Here is an 18858-nt window from a genome sequence, read left to right on the forward strand (position 1 = left end):
ATTTTAAATAGTTGAGTCACTTTCCTATTAAAAGTGCCCAACGTGTCAATTAAACAACCAGAACTTTGTAATGCTAAATCTATTTTTTAAATAGTAAAAAAAAAAGAAAGAGCAAACTAGTAGACTGAGTAATTTTTGTCCTGCTAACTGGATGAAAGCGGGAATAGCATTATTACTCAAGTTCTGTGTCTGTTTTGGTGAGTTTGTTTTATGTTTTAACAATACTGATTTTTTTTATTTTTAAAAATACTTAATATTTTTAATTGTTGTAAGCCAGGGGGCATCTGCACAGTCCCCTCCCTCCACTGAAATTAGACTTAAAGGAAGCATTCTATTGTAGTCAACAGTATAGGTTGTGACATGCACTTGTAGTTGTGTGTGTTTGGCACCAGGCACAGTTTCTGCAGTCTGCAAATTTGCCCACTGGCCCAAAAAGGTTAGCAACCCCTCTATGTAAGCTGGGGTTTTTTGTTCAGAAAAGCATCCTATAAATATTTCAGAATACTAAATAAATAAAGAAGACTTAAGATCAATGCGACAGCAGACAAGGAAACCAGTGGAGAGGTGCAGGACCATAATTCAGTTAAAAGCCTAGGCTAAGTTGAATGGGTTTTGTCTACCATAACAACGAGGCTCCTCCCTCAATCTACCCAGGAGGGTATGGTGCCACTAGATGAGAAAACCAGCTGTATCAGCTTCAACTCTTGAGGCATTCAGTTCTCTCCAATGGATAGTGAATACATACATGTTTGCAACTTTTATATACCGGAGAACAACATTGCACATCATCAGCATATTTTATTGACGCGGTGGGTTCATATCTATTCACGAATGTTATAAACTTTACCCTGTCTATATATTTTTCTCTCTATAAGTGTGTTTAAAAATTATACTGTCTTCTAATGAAGTATTTGAAACCTGACAACTTGGCTCAAATGAATACTAAATATAGATGGAAAGCACACTGTGTTTCAGAGCTAAGCTTGTGGGTTTAGTTGAGACACTCCAATGGCGTTCCAAAGGACAAGAGGAATAGCATACAGTATGTTTTCTACTTGAACAAAATACCAGAATTCTTCTGAAATGATTTAGAATTAGACTCTGGAGAATTATTCTGAATTCCAGACATGGTTAAAGATGTAAGTAACCTTCAGTTTTTATGGTTTTGAATTTGCTAATTTTTATTCTTTGGTTAGCTGGATTTATTTTCAGATCTTTGGTTAACTGCAGTTACCTTTTCTGCTAACTTCTCTCTTCATCCTGAATAAATTAAATGGGGGGAAAAACAAGTGATGAGTCAAAGACCAAATCAATACTGACACCAACTCACTCAAATGCACGAAAGGTTATAGTTACCATGTTAAGAGCGGCTGAGTTTTGAGTGCTCATGCTGTTAGCTTCTGCTTCCAGCCACACTCAAGGGAAAGAAAACACAAATCACATGCAACTTCTTGGTTTTAATTTTTCATTAGACTTAAGTGCATAGCAGGACATCTGGCTTTTTCAAACTATACTTAAAACCAGTCAGTCAAAGCAAATTACATTGACTAGAGCAGAGTTAATTAGAAGACTCTTCCATAGTTCTTGCTTGTTGATTCCCTTAACAGGAAATGTTGAGAAAACATCTCCCTCAGAGATTTCAAAAAACGCTATGAATACTGGAGGTGAACCTTTAGAATTCTGTGCAACTTGGGTTAAAGCACTGTGTCTGGTCCTTTGTTGAGGGAAACCAAAAATAGAAATAACGAATCATTATATGGCTGTGTTTGATATGGCTCCCTTCCCTGTGTCACAGTTTCCCATGGGAGCAATAATCCCTCCGTCCTGAACACAGTGTTGCATATATAAAATATTTTCGATCAGAATGGGCATGTTCGTTGCAACCAGAGCTTTCCTTGCAATCCTCACTAGTTCAGAAAGAAAGGTTCTGCAAATCTTTTTTTTTTTTTAATCACTTATCAGTATTTTTTCCTCCATTTCTTTTCTTCTAATGGGAACCTTTTGCTTAGCTTCCTTGTATTTGAATATATAGTACCCTGACGCTCGGTTCTGAGAGAGATTGACAGCAAATAAGCATGCAGAATGGTGCAGGTACATGTGATGAAAGCTGATGCAGCCGTCAGGGATTTCATTTTTCATATTTGTGCCTCAGGATTGGCTGTTAGTACACAGCCAACCAGCTCATTTCAACACTGCAGTGCTGTGCATAAGAGATGAAGTATGAGTAAGAGATAACATAAGATGAGCCTGCTAAATGAGGCCAATGGCTCAGCATCTATCCCAGCATCCTGTTCTCACAGTGGCCAACCGGATACCTGGACATGAGTGCAACAGTATTCTGCTCACCTGCCTAGTTTCCCAGAAACTGATACTCAGATGCATGAGGTCTCTGACAGGGGAGGTCATGGCGAGTAGCCCTTGATAGCTTTGTCTGACACAAATATGCCTAATCCTCTATTTAAAGCCATCTACGTTTGAGGTCATCACTGCTTCCTGTGGGAAGCGCCAACATGCTGCATGAAAAAATTATGTCATCCTACAGACTACCCACCATAGAGCTTATGTATGGCAGTTCAAATGTACACCAGTGGTACAGTGGAACTTTCTGATGTGCAAACTTTCTTCATGACAGCCCCTACGGCCACATCTCCATAGCCACGTCCATTCTAAAACTATTATACAAGGGGGGAAGGGGGAATTAACCAACCTATTATGGCTGTAATACCAAGCCGGCTTTCCCCCACTTTGCTTGAAATTCATAAGACAAACCTGCAGGAGCAGTCCAATGGCCCATCTAGTCCAGTATTTTCTTCTGACAGTGGTCAACTAGATGCCTATAGGAAGGCAGCAAGCTGGAGTTGAATTCAAAAGCATTTCCCCCAGTTGTAATTCACAGCCAGGGCTGGCCCACCCATGAGACAAGGCCTTGGGCGGCAGAATCCACAGGGGCAGCAGATCCCAATGTGGATCTTTATCCCATCCCCCTTGTTCTCAATGTAGAGAAAAAGAAGAAGAGTTTGGATTTGATATCCCGCTTTATCACTACCTGAAGGAGTCTCAAAGTGGCTAACATTCTCCTTTCCCTTCCTCCCCCACAACAAACACTCTGTGAGGTGAGTGAGGCTGAGAGACTTCAGAGAAGTGTGACTGGCCCAAGGTCACCCAGCAGCTGCATGTGGAGGAGCGGAGACGCGAACCCGGTTCCCCAGATTACGAGTCTACCGCTCTTAACCACTACACCACACTGTAGAGGTTCACGCTCCTCTTCTTCCCTAGCAAGGAGGAGGCTGCCATTTTGTGGTTTGCCTCAAAGGTCCATATGTCTTGGGCAGGCCTTTTTCACAGCAACTGGCATTCAGAGGCTTGCTGCCTCCAACAGTGTAAGTATGACATCTCGCCTGATGAAGAGTTCTGGTGGACTCAGTAGCTTGGTGTATGACATTTTGGTTGGTCTTAATTAATGGATTTTGGAATTTTTGAAATTTAATTTAATTTAAGCCTTAGCCCTGCCAATGGAACCTATTTCTTCCTCCGTTTCCACTGAGAAAGGCTTCTTTATTTGGCATACGGAAGACGGGCAAATAGAGACCCAGGAAATGCCGTTGCCAATCCTGCAGGAAAATAAGTCATGGGGCTGCTCACTCCTTCTCCAACACCTCACTTAGGTAGACTGAGGTACAGTGATATACAGTGAATACAGTGGTACCTTGGGTTAAGAACTTAATTCGTTCTGGAGGTCTGTTCTTAACCTGAAAGTGTTCTTAACCTGAGGTACCACTTTAGCTAATGAGGCCTCCCGCTGCTGCCGTGCCGCTGCTGCGTGATTTCTGTTCTCATCCTGAAGCAAAGTTCTTAACCTGAGGTACTACTTCCGGGTTAGTGAAGTCTTTAACCTGAAGCGTCTGTAACCTGAAGTGTCTGTAACCCGAGGTACCACTGTAATACTTCCGCGTTGCTAAGAATCAGTCTAATTTTTCAGTTTGAGATAAAAGCATAAGGGCCCCTTACAGTCAATACTGAAGAAAAGATGACTCAGGAGACTTGTGGCACAGAAACCAAGGCACAGGGAAGAAAGTTGGCTAGATATTTTTAATGTCATTCAGCTTGTCCTTGGTGAACTGCCAAAAGGGTAAAAGGTGAAGCAGAGCAGACATTTGTGCACTGCATCAGAACAAGTTGGAAACAAGAAACTTCTCACAATGTTTGAGAACTTCCTTTGCAGCAGCCCTGTAGCCAGATTTCCTTATTGGGTAGGATGACCACATTTCTGAGTGCAGCATTTTTTGTGGGGTGGGGAAGCACATGGCCCCAGCCAACTTCCCGCTCTACTCACTTGTGGGAGAGGATGTGGGAAGGCCAGGGGGAGGGAAAGGTAGTGATCTTTCCCCTTACTCCTTCTCTTCCATGCAGAGTAAAATTCATATTTACATAGCCCATTATGTAGGTTAACAGAAAATTTAGTTTGAGCACCAGGCATTAAATGACTGGCATATTTTTTTGCTTTATAAGAAAAAAGGATGTTAATGATACAGTGAACAAGGTGATACTGAAAGGTATAAAACAAACAAAATAGTTATGCTCTTTGCAAAGTTAAAGACTTGTGTGGAGTTTGTTTTTTCAAAAATTCAGTCTAATCTTGTTCCTGACCTTCAGATTTTCCTTCTTGTTAACTGGATGTTATACAAAGTACTAACTAAAACAACTGGAAACTAATTGTGGAATGCAAATGGAATTTTTAAAAACTGGTTGCTGCATTCATTTTTCTGCCCAGAAACCCTGAAAAAGCCTCATACTGAGCTTCACACATTGGGGAAAATCAGAAATTAGGCTTGAACAACCAGTCAGTTAACTGTAGAGTGTACACAGCCATGTTTTTATTCCTCTAGGGCTGTTTCATTCTTTGCCATCAGGTACACAAGAAAAAGAAGAAAAAATAGCCACTCTGATTGTGAGTACAGTGGTACCTCGGGTTAAGTACTTAATTCGTTCCGGAGGTCCGTACTTAACCTGAAACTGTTCTTAACCTGAAGCACCACTTTAGCTAATGGGGCCTCCTGCTGCCGCCGCACCGCCAGAGCACGATTTCTGTTCTCATCCTGAAGCAAAGTTCTTAACCTGAAGCACTATTTCTGGGTTAGCGGAGTCTGTAACCTGAAGCATATGTAACCTGAGGTACCACTGTATAGAGAGTGCTTTAAACGAGTAAAGGGTAAGTTAGGGTAGATATTTTTATCAGATTGCTTTCAGTTATCTCTTTATCTCACACTTTAGCAATAAGCACCCAGTTCTGCGCTACTCATCTTAATAACTGCAGAATAAACAAACTCTTACTACTCCTGCAGGCATACATACATGCCTCTTCATTACCGGCTGCGTTAAGAATGAAACTGAATCTGGAAAGCAGAACAAATTCAAGGGGTGGAGTCTTAATGCTAGCCCATAATACAAAGTTCTAATATTTAACTTGTCAAAGGTTATGGTACTATATAGGCTGGGGTTGTTGTTTTTTGGTCAGGATCAATTAAGTAATTATAGGGTGGTTGTGATAATGAAAAATCCATTCTTAGGGAAAGTCTTGCTTGAGCAGACTTGGGGTTGTCTCTTCCAGATGATGCTTATTTTGTGCACTTTCTCTGCCTTATTCACCGAATTTTTCAGAGTATCCTATTCTTAAATTGCTCCTGTAACAAATTAAAAAGATAATTTTACTACAACAAATCTGGGGATGGGGGGGCTGTGGCAAAACACAACTCTAGGGGGATGGTGTACCCTGGCTACAGAACTACTCTGCACCCTTCAGTGTTTTCCTCCATTTCTGCTGCTAGTTTACATGTCTTCTCCTTAATTCCACGTTCTTCAAATGAGGCCCTGCGGCAAACAGGATCAAGACTTCTCATGTCCCCCCATTAGCTGCCCCATGAATGGGGGGAAAGGCACCTGTGTCAGCCACCATCACCATGATCGCTCACAGAGAGAAGTTCTTGGCACCTCTCCTTTGTTCAGAGGTCCTAGCAAAAGTGTAAGCATGTGTGTTCCAAGTAGGAGAAGCTGAGTCACTGCAAACAGGAGCTGAGCAGGAAAAGCAAACAGTGCCTTGTGCATTCTGGATTTTTGAGGGCATATTTACTGAGCAGGTGACATAGGAGGTACTGAACTCCATACCAGCAGCCATCAAGGTCATACGGAAAACCTCGGTGATAAAATCAATGCCCCTAAGTTAGATTTAAACATCATCAGCATCAGCATCAACAACAGCTTCCTTTTTGGAGGTTGCCATCATAGGTGTTTGTTGCCTAGAAGAGCAAATATTAGAGACATGTTGCCAAGTTTCATTTAAAAAAGTGTAGCGGTTAAGAGCAGTGGACTTGTAATCTGGTGAACCGGGTTCGCTTCCCCGCTCCTCCACATGCAGCTGCTGGGTGACCTTGGGCCAGTCACACTTCTCTGAAGTCTCTCAGCCTCACTCACCTCACAGAGTGTTTGTTGTGGGGGAGGAAGGGAAAATTGATTGTTAGCCGCTTTGAGACTCCTTAAGGGGAGTGAAAGGCAGGATATCAAGTCCAAACTCTCCTCCTCCTCCTCCTCCTCCTCCTCCTCCTCCTCTTCTTCTTTTTCTTCTTCTTCTTCTTCTTCTTCATAGGTGTGATGGAGAGTTCTTCCGTAGAAAGTGACTTGCAAAACTTTCATAAAGAAAAGAAGCTTTATGCAGTTGATTCTTTGAACAACTTAAATGAACAAAATCTTTGTGCAGATCGATATCGGCACGCCGGTATGTATGCTGCAGACCATTTGTCAACCACCTTCCGGGATATCAGATTAACGCTACTCATTTTGTGACTTATTTGTTTAGATAAATGTGTTCTCAGGGTGGTTTAGTAAAAAGGACCAGGTGTTAACTGTGCATCTAAACCATGGGTAGTCAGTGTAGACTTCAACTTGAGTCAGCACCTTGCAAGGTTAAATTAACAAGTTGGCATTCACAATAGGTGGACAGCGTGGTTTGTGTGAGAGACATAGCTTAAATCTATCTGTCTTCTGTGTACATTTTAAAGATAATAGTTCAAAATATATGACTATAGGTTCATTTACACAACTGTGCAAAACTATGATTTTATTTGAAGATGGGGCTTAGTGGTGATATATATTTTCTTCCAAAGAGTGAATTTTGGCAGCTGCCATTTGTCGTGCCAAAGTGCTCCAGGGGTAATAAAAACTGCAGCGGCCAAAAAAATCCGTTCTGCACAACAGTTAAAGAACGGTACAGAGACTCTGTCTTCTGTTTCCTTTGATTTTTCTGTTATATGATAATATCACTGATTTATGAATAAACACTGAACTGGTAGTGATTGCATTCTACTAAGCTGCTTTGAGTTACTCTGAAAATAAAACAGGGTTTTGTTTTGTTTTATAAATAGAACAATATGCTGAGGCTGTTAAAAAATTGTTAATTGTCTGCTTGTTCACTGCTTTTCAGGCTATGAACAATGTGCTTCGTCCATTAGCTGCTTTCAATGTGTACCTCTTTCTTTCTCTAGAACTTTTTAGCTGCCGTATATTTCCCAGCTGAATTAATTAGCTGCATGCGCAGCACAATCCCACGCATGTTCCCAGAGAAGTCAGTCCCACTGTGCTTGCTCCCAAATCAATACATTTAGGACTGCCTTAAAACACCATATTTATTTATTTGATAGATCTTATATTTCACGATTCTTCCATCATGGCGTTCCCAGATTGTCCTCCATCCAGGCACTGACCAGACCTAGATCTGCTTAGCTTCATCGAGTTGGCTATGTCCTTTGTCTTCAGAATGTGCCCTTAACCAGCTTGTCAGAAGGATATGAGATTTTCATTTTGTCTGGTGCTTCTATTTCGATCTGAATCATTGGACTCTAAACTTCACTGTTTCGGGGATGGGGAGCCTGTGGCCCTCCAGAATGAATGAATGAACGAATCTTTATTTGCATCAGCCATCGGCCATAGCAATAAAACAACAATACAATATACAAAGAATAGAAATAAAAAGTTAATTATATAAAATACATTTTAGGGTTTTGTGTGGCCCTCCAGATATTGTTAGACTCCAGCTCCCATCATCTCTTACCATTGGCCTCGCTGGCTGGAACTGATGAGAGTTGAAGTCTAACCGCATCTGAAGGGCCACTGCTTCCCTCTCCTTGGTTTGAAGAGGAGGAGATGCAACCGTTTCTGGGATCATCGTTTCTTCAGCAGGGGCTCAGTTGACCATGATATTCTCTTGACAAGACAGATAAGTTTCCCCACTCCATATAGCCACATCTGATCGTTTTTCAGTTGCTCCACCCTAATTTTATTCTCATGTGTATTTGTCTCTACTGTACACATGGCAACAAATATTATTTTTAGCTCTCTGCGCTCAACTCCCTTGCAGTGTTCTGAAAGTTCTTTGGAAGTTATTGTCTCTTGGCAGCATTCCACATTTTGATGCTGGAACAGATACAGAATCCTGTGGCTTGTCTTTAACTTAGAAAGCGTGCCTATATACAATTTGTCTGAAAGTTCTCAGTAAAATGTGTGCTGTAGAATGGTTTGTTTCTTATCAAATGGACAGGTGTGTCAGGACTATGTCTAAGTGTCTTGGGTCCTTCAGCATGGTGCTTTTTGCCAGGCTGCAGCTTTTTCCTCTAGGTCACATCACAACCAACTCTGCCCTCCAAACACAGGCTTTGTCCTTCTAACTCTCTAAGAGCTGGAGGAGGGGTCCCAGCCATTTTTCATCTGGCATGGAGCCCCCTTTCCTTTGTTATCTTAATGGCCCATTGCCTTTCTTTTGTTCCCGGCTGTTATCTCACCAGGAAGCTAGCCTGGCTGGATTAGCTTTTAACACTTGCTAGGATTATACAGGTATCACACCCAGAAACTCATAACAATATTATAAAACATGAGAGAGGGTGTGTGTCCGTCCTGATAACCCGTATTATGTGGTGCCGCTCAGCGCTGCTAAGGCTTCCAGTATGGTGAATTCATCTTAGCACTAGAGTTTGCAAATCAATGCAGGCTTTGAGTTTTTAAAGGACTGCTTCTCAGAGCCATTTGTTTTCGCTTTGTTTGACTTCAGTGGGCTGCTCTCCAGCATGCGGTTTGGGAATGCAGCCTTGGAGATGTGTGCTCTTGCCCTCTAACATTCAGACAGATGCCCTCTTTATGGCTGTCAGCTGTTTTTATGCAGGAATCTGTGATCGGCTTTCTAAATTTCAAACATCCTTAGGAATTTTTTAATTATGTTTTCAAGTAATGGTTTTATGAGATTTTTTAAATGCCCCAATTAATGCAATGCCTTTGTGTATGGTAAGGTAAATATGAAAACTGAAATTTCTACATTATTTGTTTTGTTTATTACATTTATATCCCACTTTTCCTCCGAGGAGTCCAAGGTGGCATACACTGCTTTCTTCCTCTTCATTTTTATCCTCACAGCAACCCTATGAGGCTAAAGGACGGTGACTGGCCCCAGGTCACCCAGTGAGCTTCATGGCTGAGCAGGGATTTGAACCCTGATCTCCCAGGTCTTAGTCCAGCATGCTAACCACTATACCACATTGGCTCCCTGCCATATTTATGTGCTGAAATGCATTATCAAGTGCTCATTTATTTATATTGGGGCTCAACATGGGTGATATATAACGCAGCAAGCCTGGAACCATTTTAAATGAGCTTCTGAAATAGGTGCCTTCAGTTTAGCCTGGGTAGAGAAGCAAGGCTGTATTTCTATTTTCGCCAAGAACACAGCAGCGCCACACTGTTAGCAGCTTGGCAGGGTTTCTTGCTCACGGATGGTTTTCAATACTTTAATCTAAATTCTCTTGGCCAGCTCACTTTCTAAGGACTGCCCATTAAGCAGAGCGGACAAGAGACATTTGTTAAAGATAGCTTACTGTGTTTGAAAGCCCACCCTAAGGGTATTCCACAGTTCATTCCTGTGACTGGGAAGCTGCCTCTTTCGTGATGGAACTCAATAAACTTAACACATAATAGGTTTGTTATGAAATGGAGGAAATGGGGGAAAGAGGGGGACAACTATTAAAAGTCTGCAAACTTTGGTTTCTCCTCAGGCAGGAAGATTTGTGTTAGAAAAATTAGGCTTGCTCTCAAAATTTGTCCAGTACAGCCAACTCGTCAAGTAGGGATTTTTGCTAGTCCACTCTGTTGATTCTCTGAGGGCTTTCTGTGACAGATACTTTAAAAATGGTTCTGTTCATGCCTGGCAGAGAAAAACCAGGGCAGTTGTGGGGAAACTTTGACTCACCAGATTTCCTTCCATGCCTAGCCATGTTTGCTGGGGCTGATGGGAATTGTAGTTCAATAACAACTGGAAGGTCAAAGGTTCCCCACACCTGTCCTAGGAGGTTGTTAAAAGTCAGCTACTTATTATGTCGTCACAATTTTCTCTGTGCCTCACGTCCAGTCAAGAGTGAGCCAAGAAGTCAGAGTCAAAGGAAGGCAGAAGAAAGCACAGCAAAGTCAGAAATATGTTATCGTTCAGCCAAGGACCCCAAACAAGCAGCCTCTTATAGCCTTTCCTGTCCAGTGACCAACCTGGAATCAATCCAGGACCAGAATTGCTCTTCACATGGGCAACCGCAGGTGGAAGACATCTTGCACTTTTTACTATATGGCCCACTATACACTGGACCCAGGAGGTGATTTCTCACCTGACCGTACAGGAAAGATGTCTCTCCCCAGCAGAGAAGGTCCTATGGCTTCTCAGCAATGTAAACGCTTCAGCGACTCATAAATTCACCCTTTTTGGTGGCCAAAAAGATCAGAAAGACAACTCTGGACCAGGCTTCCTCAAACTCGGCCCTCCAGATGTTTTGAGACTACAATTCCTATCACCCCTAACCACTGGTCCTGCTAGCTAGGGATCATGGGAGTTGTAGGCCTAAAACAACTGGAGGGCCAAGTTTGAGGAAGCATGCTCTGGACAATTTAGCAGTGAACTGTAAGGGAGACACAGAGACCTAAATAGAGACTATTATTTGTGGCACGGCACCCCTTTTGCTTGTATTTATTTTTGATTCAGATTTTTCATGGCCAATGGCTAGTACAATAAAGTTATTTGGATTGGTTGGCTCCCCACATGGGCCAATCATACACAAGGACACATCTGAAGTAACAGTCTATTGAGTAAGCATGTGATGCATTTTAAGTCACTTTTTAAGTGAATAATTGCTTATGACGCTGCAATTAAGAGTTTCTTGAATGACATGATGGTGGTGCATTACTTAGCAGGGGGAATACATGGCTCCAGTTCAGAAATTATTAGCATTTCTCAGTATTGTATTCTTAAAACCAGAACCAACTTGCTATGTTTATTCTCAAAGGCCATTGCATGTTTTCCTCTTAGAGTTTTGTCTTTGTTTTACAGCAGTCTGGGAAGAGAACTTACACAGTCGGAGGTGTTTGACAATTCAAAACAGCATGAGATGCCAAAGCTGGTTCTTTGTCACATTGATCATTACTTTAATTGTCAGCTTGGCACTAGTTTCTTTTGTAATAATCTTAATAGGTAAGTAAGTTTGCCTTAGTTCTTACGATATCGATTGCAAGGGGAGGATAGGATGGAATTTAATGGCCTAGATTCTATGTGTTTTGTAGCATGCTCTCATCTTTGATATGCAGCACAATGGATAAATGAATAGATGAATGAATGAACGAACAATGCTCACAGTGGCAATAAAAAAGTATTTTAGTATAAAGCTGTGTGAATAGCTAAGAAGCTGATCTTATGTGAATGGAAATCTAAAACCCACCATCCAGTCAACATTGCCTTGTTTTGCAACTGGCAGGGAGGGAACAGGTGGTTTATATTAAAAGAGACTTGGGTAATGCAATTTGATCTCCCTTCATATGGTGTTTTAGAAATGCTATGTGATTCTCCTGTTCCTCTCCAACCCCCTTCTCTCTCTCCTTTGTACTTTCCTAGGATAGGCATGGGAAAGAATGAGAATGGGAGTATGTGGGCGTGTAAATTGTACAGTTGGTGTGATTTTGGCTGGAAGTTTGTTTGAGGTGGGCTAAATTCTGTACATGAAAAGGGAGGAACTCAGAGGAATTTGGGAATTATGATTGTCACAAATGGTAATACAAAGGCAATGTTTTGAAATTATAAATCACATGATATAATAAAATGTATAATATTGTAGGGGGGGGCGTTAAAGTCATTTAAAATGGAGAACTGCTGCTGAAATGTTACTCCAGGAAGGCAGAGATGAACACCAAATAAATGCAGAGGAACACAGTCTTTGGCTCAGTGGATCAGGGTTCGTGTGGATGCCAAAAAACTATTAGTCATGATTTTCTGATAAAAATGTATATTTGCTGCTGTGCCCCACTCTTTAGCACAGTTAACTTTGCTTGGGACATTGCAAAGTAATAAATGCAGCAGTCTTGTAAACATAAATGTTCTTAAAACCTTGCTTCACCATTCATACATTAATTTCAGCCTTCACCTATGCCTCGACTCATTGTGCCTGGAAGCATGTTGCTTCAGCCTGCTGAGGAGAAGGGTGCAATTTCCTGATTATGCAATTTCCTGTATTATGAACCATATTCAATCTGACAATCTGAGTGCTGGTTTAAACATTGCCTTTTCTTCCATAGTTCACACTGGAGACAAGATGGATGAAGTGTCAAGAAAAATAGTGCTAGAAAAGAAGAGCATTGAAGACCTTAAGGAATTAAACGACATGATTTTGCAATACCTTAATCAGACAGAATGGATGGGGAGTGTAGGAAACTTCAGCACAAAGCAAGCAAGGGAACCAGGTCCAGGCTATTGACTAAGGGAATACTGAGCAGCTGGAAGGATCAGGAGAGTGTGCCATTTTTGCAATAAAATCCACTCTCAGTATACTTACCTAATTCCTGACATCTGTGCAACAAAGCTTTTTATCAATCATTCTGCAGGCTCCATAACTCTTAATAGTGAACTTTAAAAAGCCTGCTAAGCATTTGTTTCTACAACTGTGGTGCATAGGTTCTTGCTCATTCCTTTGGTTAATTATATGGATGAACTTAGTTAAAATACGTCTGATTTTGAGGTGATGCATCTAGATCCCACACCTACAGACACTTGCAGATGGCGCAACATCCTGTATTGTGGTTCCCGTTTCTTGTTCAGTATAAACATAAAAATTAGCATCTGCTTTCTCTAAAGTTGCATATGTTTATAGTGGCACATCATAAAGTGTCTGCTTTGTCTTGTGTTATAAAATTTGCAAGTGAAGGTAGATGGGATTTACTCCTTTGCAAAGCACACTTTTAGGTTTTTTTATTATTATACAATTAAGGCAAGCCTTGATTTGCATCAGTGCAAATGTTTGGCTGGTTTCACACATGTGTATACATCACATACTTTCTCAACACTTTAAGACTCTCAGCCAAATGTGTGAATTGTCTCTGTTGAAAAGCATTGTTTGAGATGACATCTGGTGATATGAAAGTTCTGTCTACAGTGATTAATCTGTTCAATGGAGGCTGCTTGATCCCAGACATAGCACCGGGTAGATCCTTTTGAAAGTCCCTCCCAGCTGTTATTGCCCGCTAAATGTTCTACTTGCAGTAAACAGCATTTGGGAGTAAAAAAAATTGGCATTAACCAATTGCATATCCCAACGAAGTGTAGGTGAGTTCCCACGAGGCAAGACCCAGTGATAACAGCAAGAACCTTTATTGAACCACATAACCAGGAAACAGAGGCAAAGCAACTGCTTATATACATTTCTGAAAACCTGGGCCACTCCCACTCCCACCTTGATTGGGTGTCTAAACTCCCAAGCTGCAAATCCTGACTCAGAGTTCAAGGGCCAATGGCAGAGGCCCAAATCCTGAAATGTTCTGTGATTGGACATCATGTATCAAATCAGAACACAGGAGCTGAGAATCCTTAGTCCAGACTCAAGCTCAGGCAAACACAGACCACAGAATACGTAACAGTCCCCATTCTGGGTTCAGAACACGTTCCAGATTGAAGTCCTGTGCCTGCTTTTTCTTCAAAATGAAAGTGGACGCTTTAAGCACTCTTTTATTTTATAAAAAACATGTTTATTATAGCATGTAGCTTGGCTCTCATTGACACTATTAACTCTTTTTGTGCATAGTTCTTGCTGTGGTAATTTTCCAGAAATGCGGAAGTGTTCTTCTTGTGTGTGTTTGCTTTTTATGTTTGCATGCCAGCAATCAGGGACTTCCCCTGGCTGCACCACGGGTATACTAACACTACACAAAATGAGTGACAACCAGGCATGTATATGGGGAATATCTCCATGGAGTAGAGGTTTACCTGCCATGCTCACATCTTGTATAACTAGGATTTAACTAAAGCACCAGGAAAATGCAATCCCAAAGAAAGCAAAAGTCATTGTCAGAAGGTACAGAATCAAATACTGTATTTCTGAAATCGTGACAACTCAACGTTGTAAAAATCAGGTGCTTAGCTAAGAGTCCAGCTCTGGCATCATTACAGTTAGTGCTTCCTGCCAAAAGGGGAGGAAAAACATCCAAGCAGTTTACAGTCTGCAGCCAGTTTGAGCTTTATAACAAAGGATTCACATACAGAGATGAATCGTAAACAAGTACATTTGCTTATCAGAACCAGCTCCAGCATTTTTAGTTCAGGAGTGGATTTATATAACTGCATTTCCTGACTATTTGCTGTCTTCTAGACTGGTTTGCCACTGTTCGCAATGCACTTCACGATGCACTGATTTAAAGTCCTGAATAGCAATGAGCTTGTTCCAAAGGAATGAGACTCACATCTATGCAGCCCATTTATAATTCCGAAGAACGTATAATCTTGCAGATGAGTGGAAAGGCACATTCAACATTTATCAATAATTATGGTTTCTTTTGTTTCCCAGTTGTATCCTCTCCTTAGCAACCCTTCACTCCACTTTTATCCAGGCTGAGAAATACAGTATAGCTTACCTGCAAAGTGACAAGGCACCATTAATAAGCTTAAAGCACAAAACACTGAATCAGCTGAAGTTTGGGATTATGCCGAAAAGAGAGCAAATTACATCACATAACCACTGCACTGAAGGACCAAAATGAATCCGAAAGTCATCTTGTCCAATTTCCTACAGTAAGAATTTTCATATTGTTACAAGCTCTCTATCCTTGTCCAAGTGGGGATAAATGGTTTCTGGGGCAGAACTACAGGAGTTAATTTTCTTGGGATGAAAGAATACTCTGGAGATTTATGGTATCTTTTCAACATTTGCTTCATGTGAACGGAGCATACTGGCAGCAAATAAGTGCTCTTTCAGCAAGTAGCAGCGCCACTGATGTGGCATCAGATTGTCCCCAGGAAGCAAAACATGTTGTGCAACTTGCCTGTAGGCTGTATCCCCAGATCTGGCTAATATGAGCTAGAAACTCTCATCCCCTTTCCTTGTGCTTCTTTATGACAATTGAAACTGCAAACTTCTCCCTCTCACCCAGCCTCTTTGCTCCCTTTCCTCATTTCCGATGGGTATGTCTTTTCAAAAGCTAGAGAGCAATACCCAGCTATCAGGAGATTTTCTTTGCTCTTTAGTGCCCACTGTTGAAAAACAATCAACTCTACAAAGAGCAGCCGACTATCAGCTGTAAAAAATAGCCATCTAGAGAACAGCACATACAATCTGCAGTATAGTGTGCCATAAAAGAAAGAACAGGACCCCAGCCTAAAAATATTTATGTGCATTGATGGGTGTGGGCAAGAATATCTGCTGCTGAACAGATTGTCAATGCTTCCAGGGCTGTCAGTTCAGATAGTAATAGAAGAAGAAGAAGAAGAAGAAGAAGAAGAAGAAGAAGAAGAAGAATTTATTATTTATACCCCACCCACATCTGGCTGAGCTTCCCCAGCCACTCCGGGCGGCTTCCAACAAAAGATTAAAATACAATAGTCTGTTAAACATTAAAAGCTTCCCTAAACAGGGCTGCCTTCAGATGTCTTTTAAAAGTCTGGTAGTTGTTCCTCTCTTTGACATCTGGTGGGAGCGTGTTCCACAGGGCGGGTGCCACCACCGAGAAGGCCCTCTGCCTGGTTCCCTTTAACTTGGCTTCTCGCAGCAAGGGAACCGCCAGAAGGCCCTCGGCACTGGACCTCAGTGTCCAGGCAGAACAATGGGGGTGGAAACGCTCCTTCAGGTATATTCAGGTACTGTATAACTGTTGTAAAGAACACCAAACTCATTCACCAGAGAGCTGGAAGTTTCTCTTTTCTCCCTACAGCATGCTTTTACATGAGCAGAATCCGATCCAGAAAAGCAACTTGTAAAAGTTAATGAATACCTTGCCAAGTTGAGGTGCAGGACTGAGGAAATACAGGGCCACTGATAGGTTATGTAAAAAGCAATCTTAATAGTTCAAGCAAAGAAGTTATGCCACAAAAGTTAATCCTGCCGCTGAAACAAAGACAGGATTACTTATTGGCAGTTTAAGTGTGTGGCATAATTATGCCCGTAAATGCCTAAATAATGCTGATTTTGCATCATGGGGTGCTGTTGGGAATTATGCTGTACTTCATTTGCTTTCCCTCGCCCCAGGAAACTCTGAGCACTGAAGTTTTGATTTGGGCCTTTGTTCCAAGTATACTCAGAAAAATATGCTGAATATACCGTCCCACCAATCAGGCAGATTGAGGCAGCCGCCTCAGGTGGCAAAATTCCAAGGGGTGGCGCCACAAGAGCGCTCAGCCCACCTCTGCCACCGCCAGAAGTAAGGAAAAGCTGTTGTGGCTTCTGGCAAGACCTTGTAGACCTTTTGCGGGAACCTGGAAGCCACACACCTGTGACCCCCGTAAGCAAGACTTCAGTGAGGGGGTGGCAAGAGATGGTGGCGGGGAAGGGAAAGCTTCTGGTTTTGTCTCAAGTGACAAAACGGGACAGGCCATCCATTTTAAAATGCCTAACATCGTACAGTAAGCGTTTTGCTGTCAACTTGGTGTTTGAAGGTTGTGAATGTCCTGTATCTAGTTTCTGTTAAAAGCAAAACAAAAGCAAAACCCCTATGCAAAGTTGTTGTTTTTTTCTGGTGGCAAACTGTCCTGTAATGTGTGGCAATATTGCTGAATATATTGTATTGTGCACTGTTAAGGGAAGAAGGACCCCTGGTGGTCATGAGTTATTTAAAAGCAAGGACACAAACATTTAGGACGTTTTCACATGTGATTTTTTTTACTTATTTATTAAATTGAGATGCATGGTTTATAAATGTTAACATTGGGTGGAATCCAAGGAGCTACTTCAGGCATATAAAGAAGCTTGGCAATGCCCAATGGAACTGTATTTTTTTCCTCTTTTGCTTGTGTAAAAAAAAAAATTGAACAGCAGGCTGCTTTGCCATATAAGCGGCAGCTTTGGACTACTGTATTTTTCGTCCCATAGGACGCACTGGCCCATAGGACGCACCTAGTTTTTTGGGGGTGAAATAAAGGGGGGGAAATTTCCTTTATTTCCCCCCCCCAAAAAACCAGGTTGGGGAATCCAAACCAGGTCGGGGAACAGCGGGATGGCGGCACTCCGCCTCCCCGCTGTCCCCCGAGCTTGTGGGGCTGGCACTGGGGAGAAGCAGTGTCTGCCCGAAGCGTGGGGCGCTCTGCTTCAGCGTGCCCCGCGCTCCGTGCAGCAGGCTGCTATCCGCAGCCTAGGGAGCCCTGCGGGAACTCCCGCGGGCTCCCCAGGCTTGCTGATAGCTTCCTGAAGCCTGGAGAGCGAGAGGGGTCGGTGTGCACCGACCCCTCTCGCTCTCCAAGCTTCAGCGAAAGCCTGCATTCGCCCCATAGGACGCACACAGATTTCCCCTTCATTTTTGGAGGGGAAAAAGTGTGTCCTATTGGGTGAAAAATACGGTATACCCTGTTTCAAAACCAAATTGTTATGTTGTGTTTGTTGCTAGTTGCTTTTCAAGAAGACGACCAGGTGCCCCTTAAGTGTCTGAAACTAATTGCACAGTTGGGTTGTTTTTATCCAGCTGTAGTAAATAGGATACAAAATATAGCCATATTCAAGCCTTCAATTGTATGCACTTTTGCTAGGGAGTAAATTCTATTGGATTCAGACTTATTTCTGGGTGAACATGCATGGGATTGCATTGTACAAAATGAAGAGCATGCATGCTGCTTTTCTTACTAAAACGCATGTAAGCAAGTAATATGAGCAGCAATTTCAAAATCTACTGCTTATTTTACTTTTGTTTTGTCTCATGTGTTGTTTTATGTTTTAACATTTTAAGTAGTTAGCCACCATGGGAATACTTTGTATCGAAGTATATCAATCTATGAAAAAATTAACAGAAAATAAATGCCTCCCAGTGCCATATATTTTGAAGGGTGAAAGTAGCAATTTATGCATATGTATGCCCAGTATACATTATGTTTGCATTCTGCACTTGAGTACCAAAGTAGCATGAAAAGGTGCCCTTCATGCTCTGATATTAACCTGAGCTCAACACAAATACTTCTAGTTTTACTGTTGTCTTTACAAGCCATTCAAGTTAATGGCTTTCATTGCAGTCACCCACTGTATGGAACTGACTCTTCCTATTCTCATACTGGAGAATTTGCATGAAGACAGTTGTTGAGCAGAGTCACATGAGGACATTTACCAGCTGGTCTCCAGAAAACTGAATGGGTGCCTGAACTGTCAAGGTTTGGGGGGAGGGACCTATGTGCAACAAATTAAAAACAAAAACAAAGAAACACAAACAGGACTCTTTGCAGTTTGGAAAGTGATGGGAAAATCCATTGAAACATGGGATGAACAGATGAGAACTGAGAAGATGTGTAAACTCCTTGTAAGTAAATCAGGATGAATGCTCATTGTCATACCACCT

General features: G+C 41.9%; 1 protein-coding gene across 2 annotated transcripts; it reads left to right on the forward strand.

Annotated features, from left to right (window-relative positions):
- Positions 1-948: 948 nt before the first annotated feature.
- LSMEM1 (leucine rich single-pass membrane protein 1) lies at positions 949-15803 on the forward strand. 2 transcript variants are annotated; one of them, XM_081024133.1, is made up of 4 exons: positions 949-1139; positions 6641-6769; positions 11408-11545; positions 12640-15803. In XM_081024133.1, the coding sequence occupies exons 2-4, from the start codon at positions 6646-6648 to the stop codon at positions 12816-12818; spliced, it is 441 nt and encodes a 146-aa protein (XP_080880259.1). In that variant the 5' UTR covers positions 949-1139; positions 6641-6645; the 3' UTR covers positions 12819-15803. The 2 variants fall into 2 exon arrangements, with proteins under 2 accessions (XP_080880259.1, XP_080880258.1); XM_081024132.1 differs by having other exon boundaries at positions 956-1139; positions 11405-11545.
- The last annotated feature ends 3055 nt before the right edge of the window (positions 15804-18858 follow it).

Source organism: Podarcis pityusensis (genome assembly GCF_964106645.2).
Source record: "Podarcis pityusensis genome assembly, chromosome: 10".
NCBI lineage: Eukaryota > Metazoa > Chordata > Lepidosauria > Squamata > Lacertidae > Podarcis > Podarcis pityusensis.

Coding starts and splice junctions, on each gene's coding strand:
- LSMEM1 (XM_081024132.1), top strand. CDS start 6,646: ATGGAGAGTTCTTCCGTAGAAAGTGACTTGCAAAACTTTCATAAAGAA. Junction 6,770..11,404: donor AGATCGATATCGGCACGCCG/GTATGTATGCTG, acceptor TTTGTTTTACAG/CAGTCTGGGAAGAGAACTTA. Junction 11,546..12,639: donor TTTTGTAATAATCTTAATAG/GTAAGTAAGTTT, acceptor TTTCTTCCATAG/TTCACACTGGAGACAAGATG.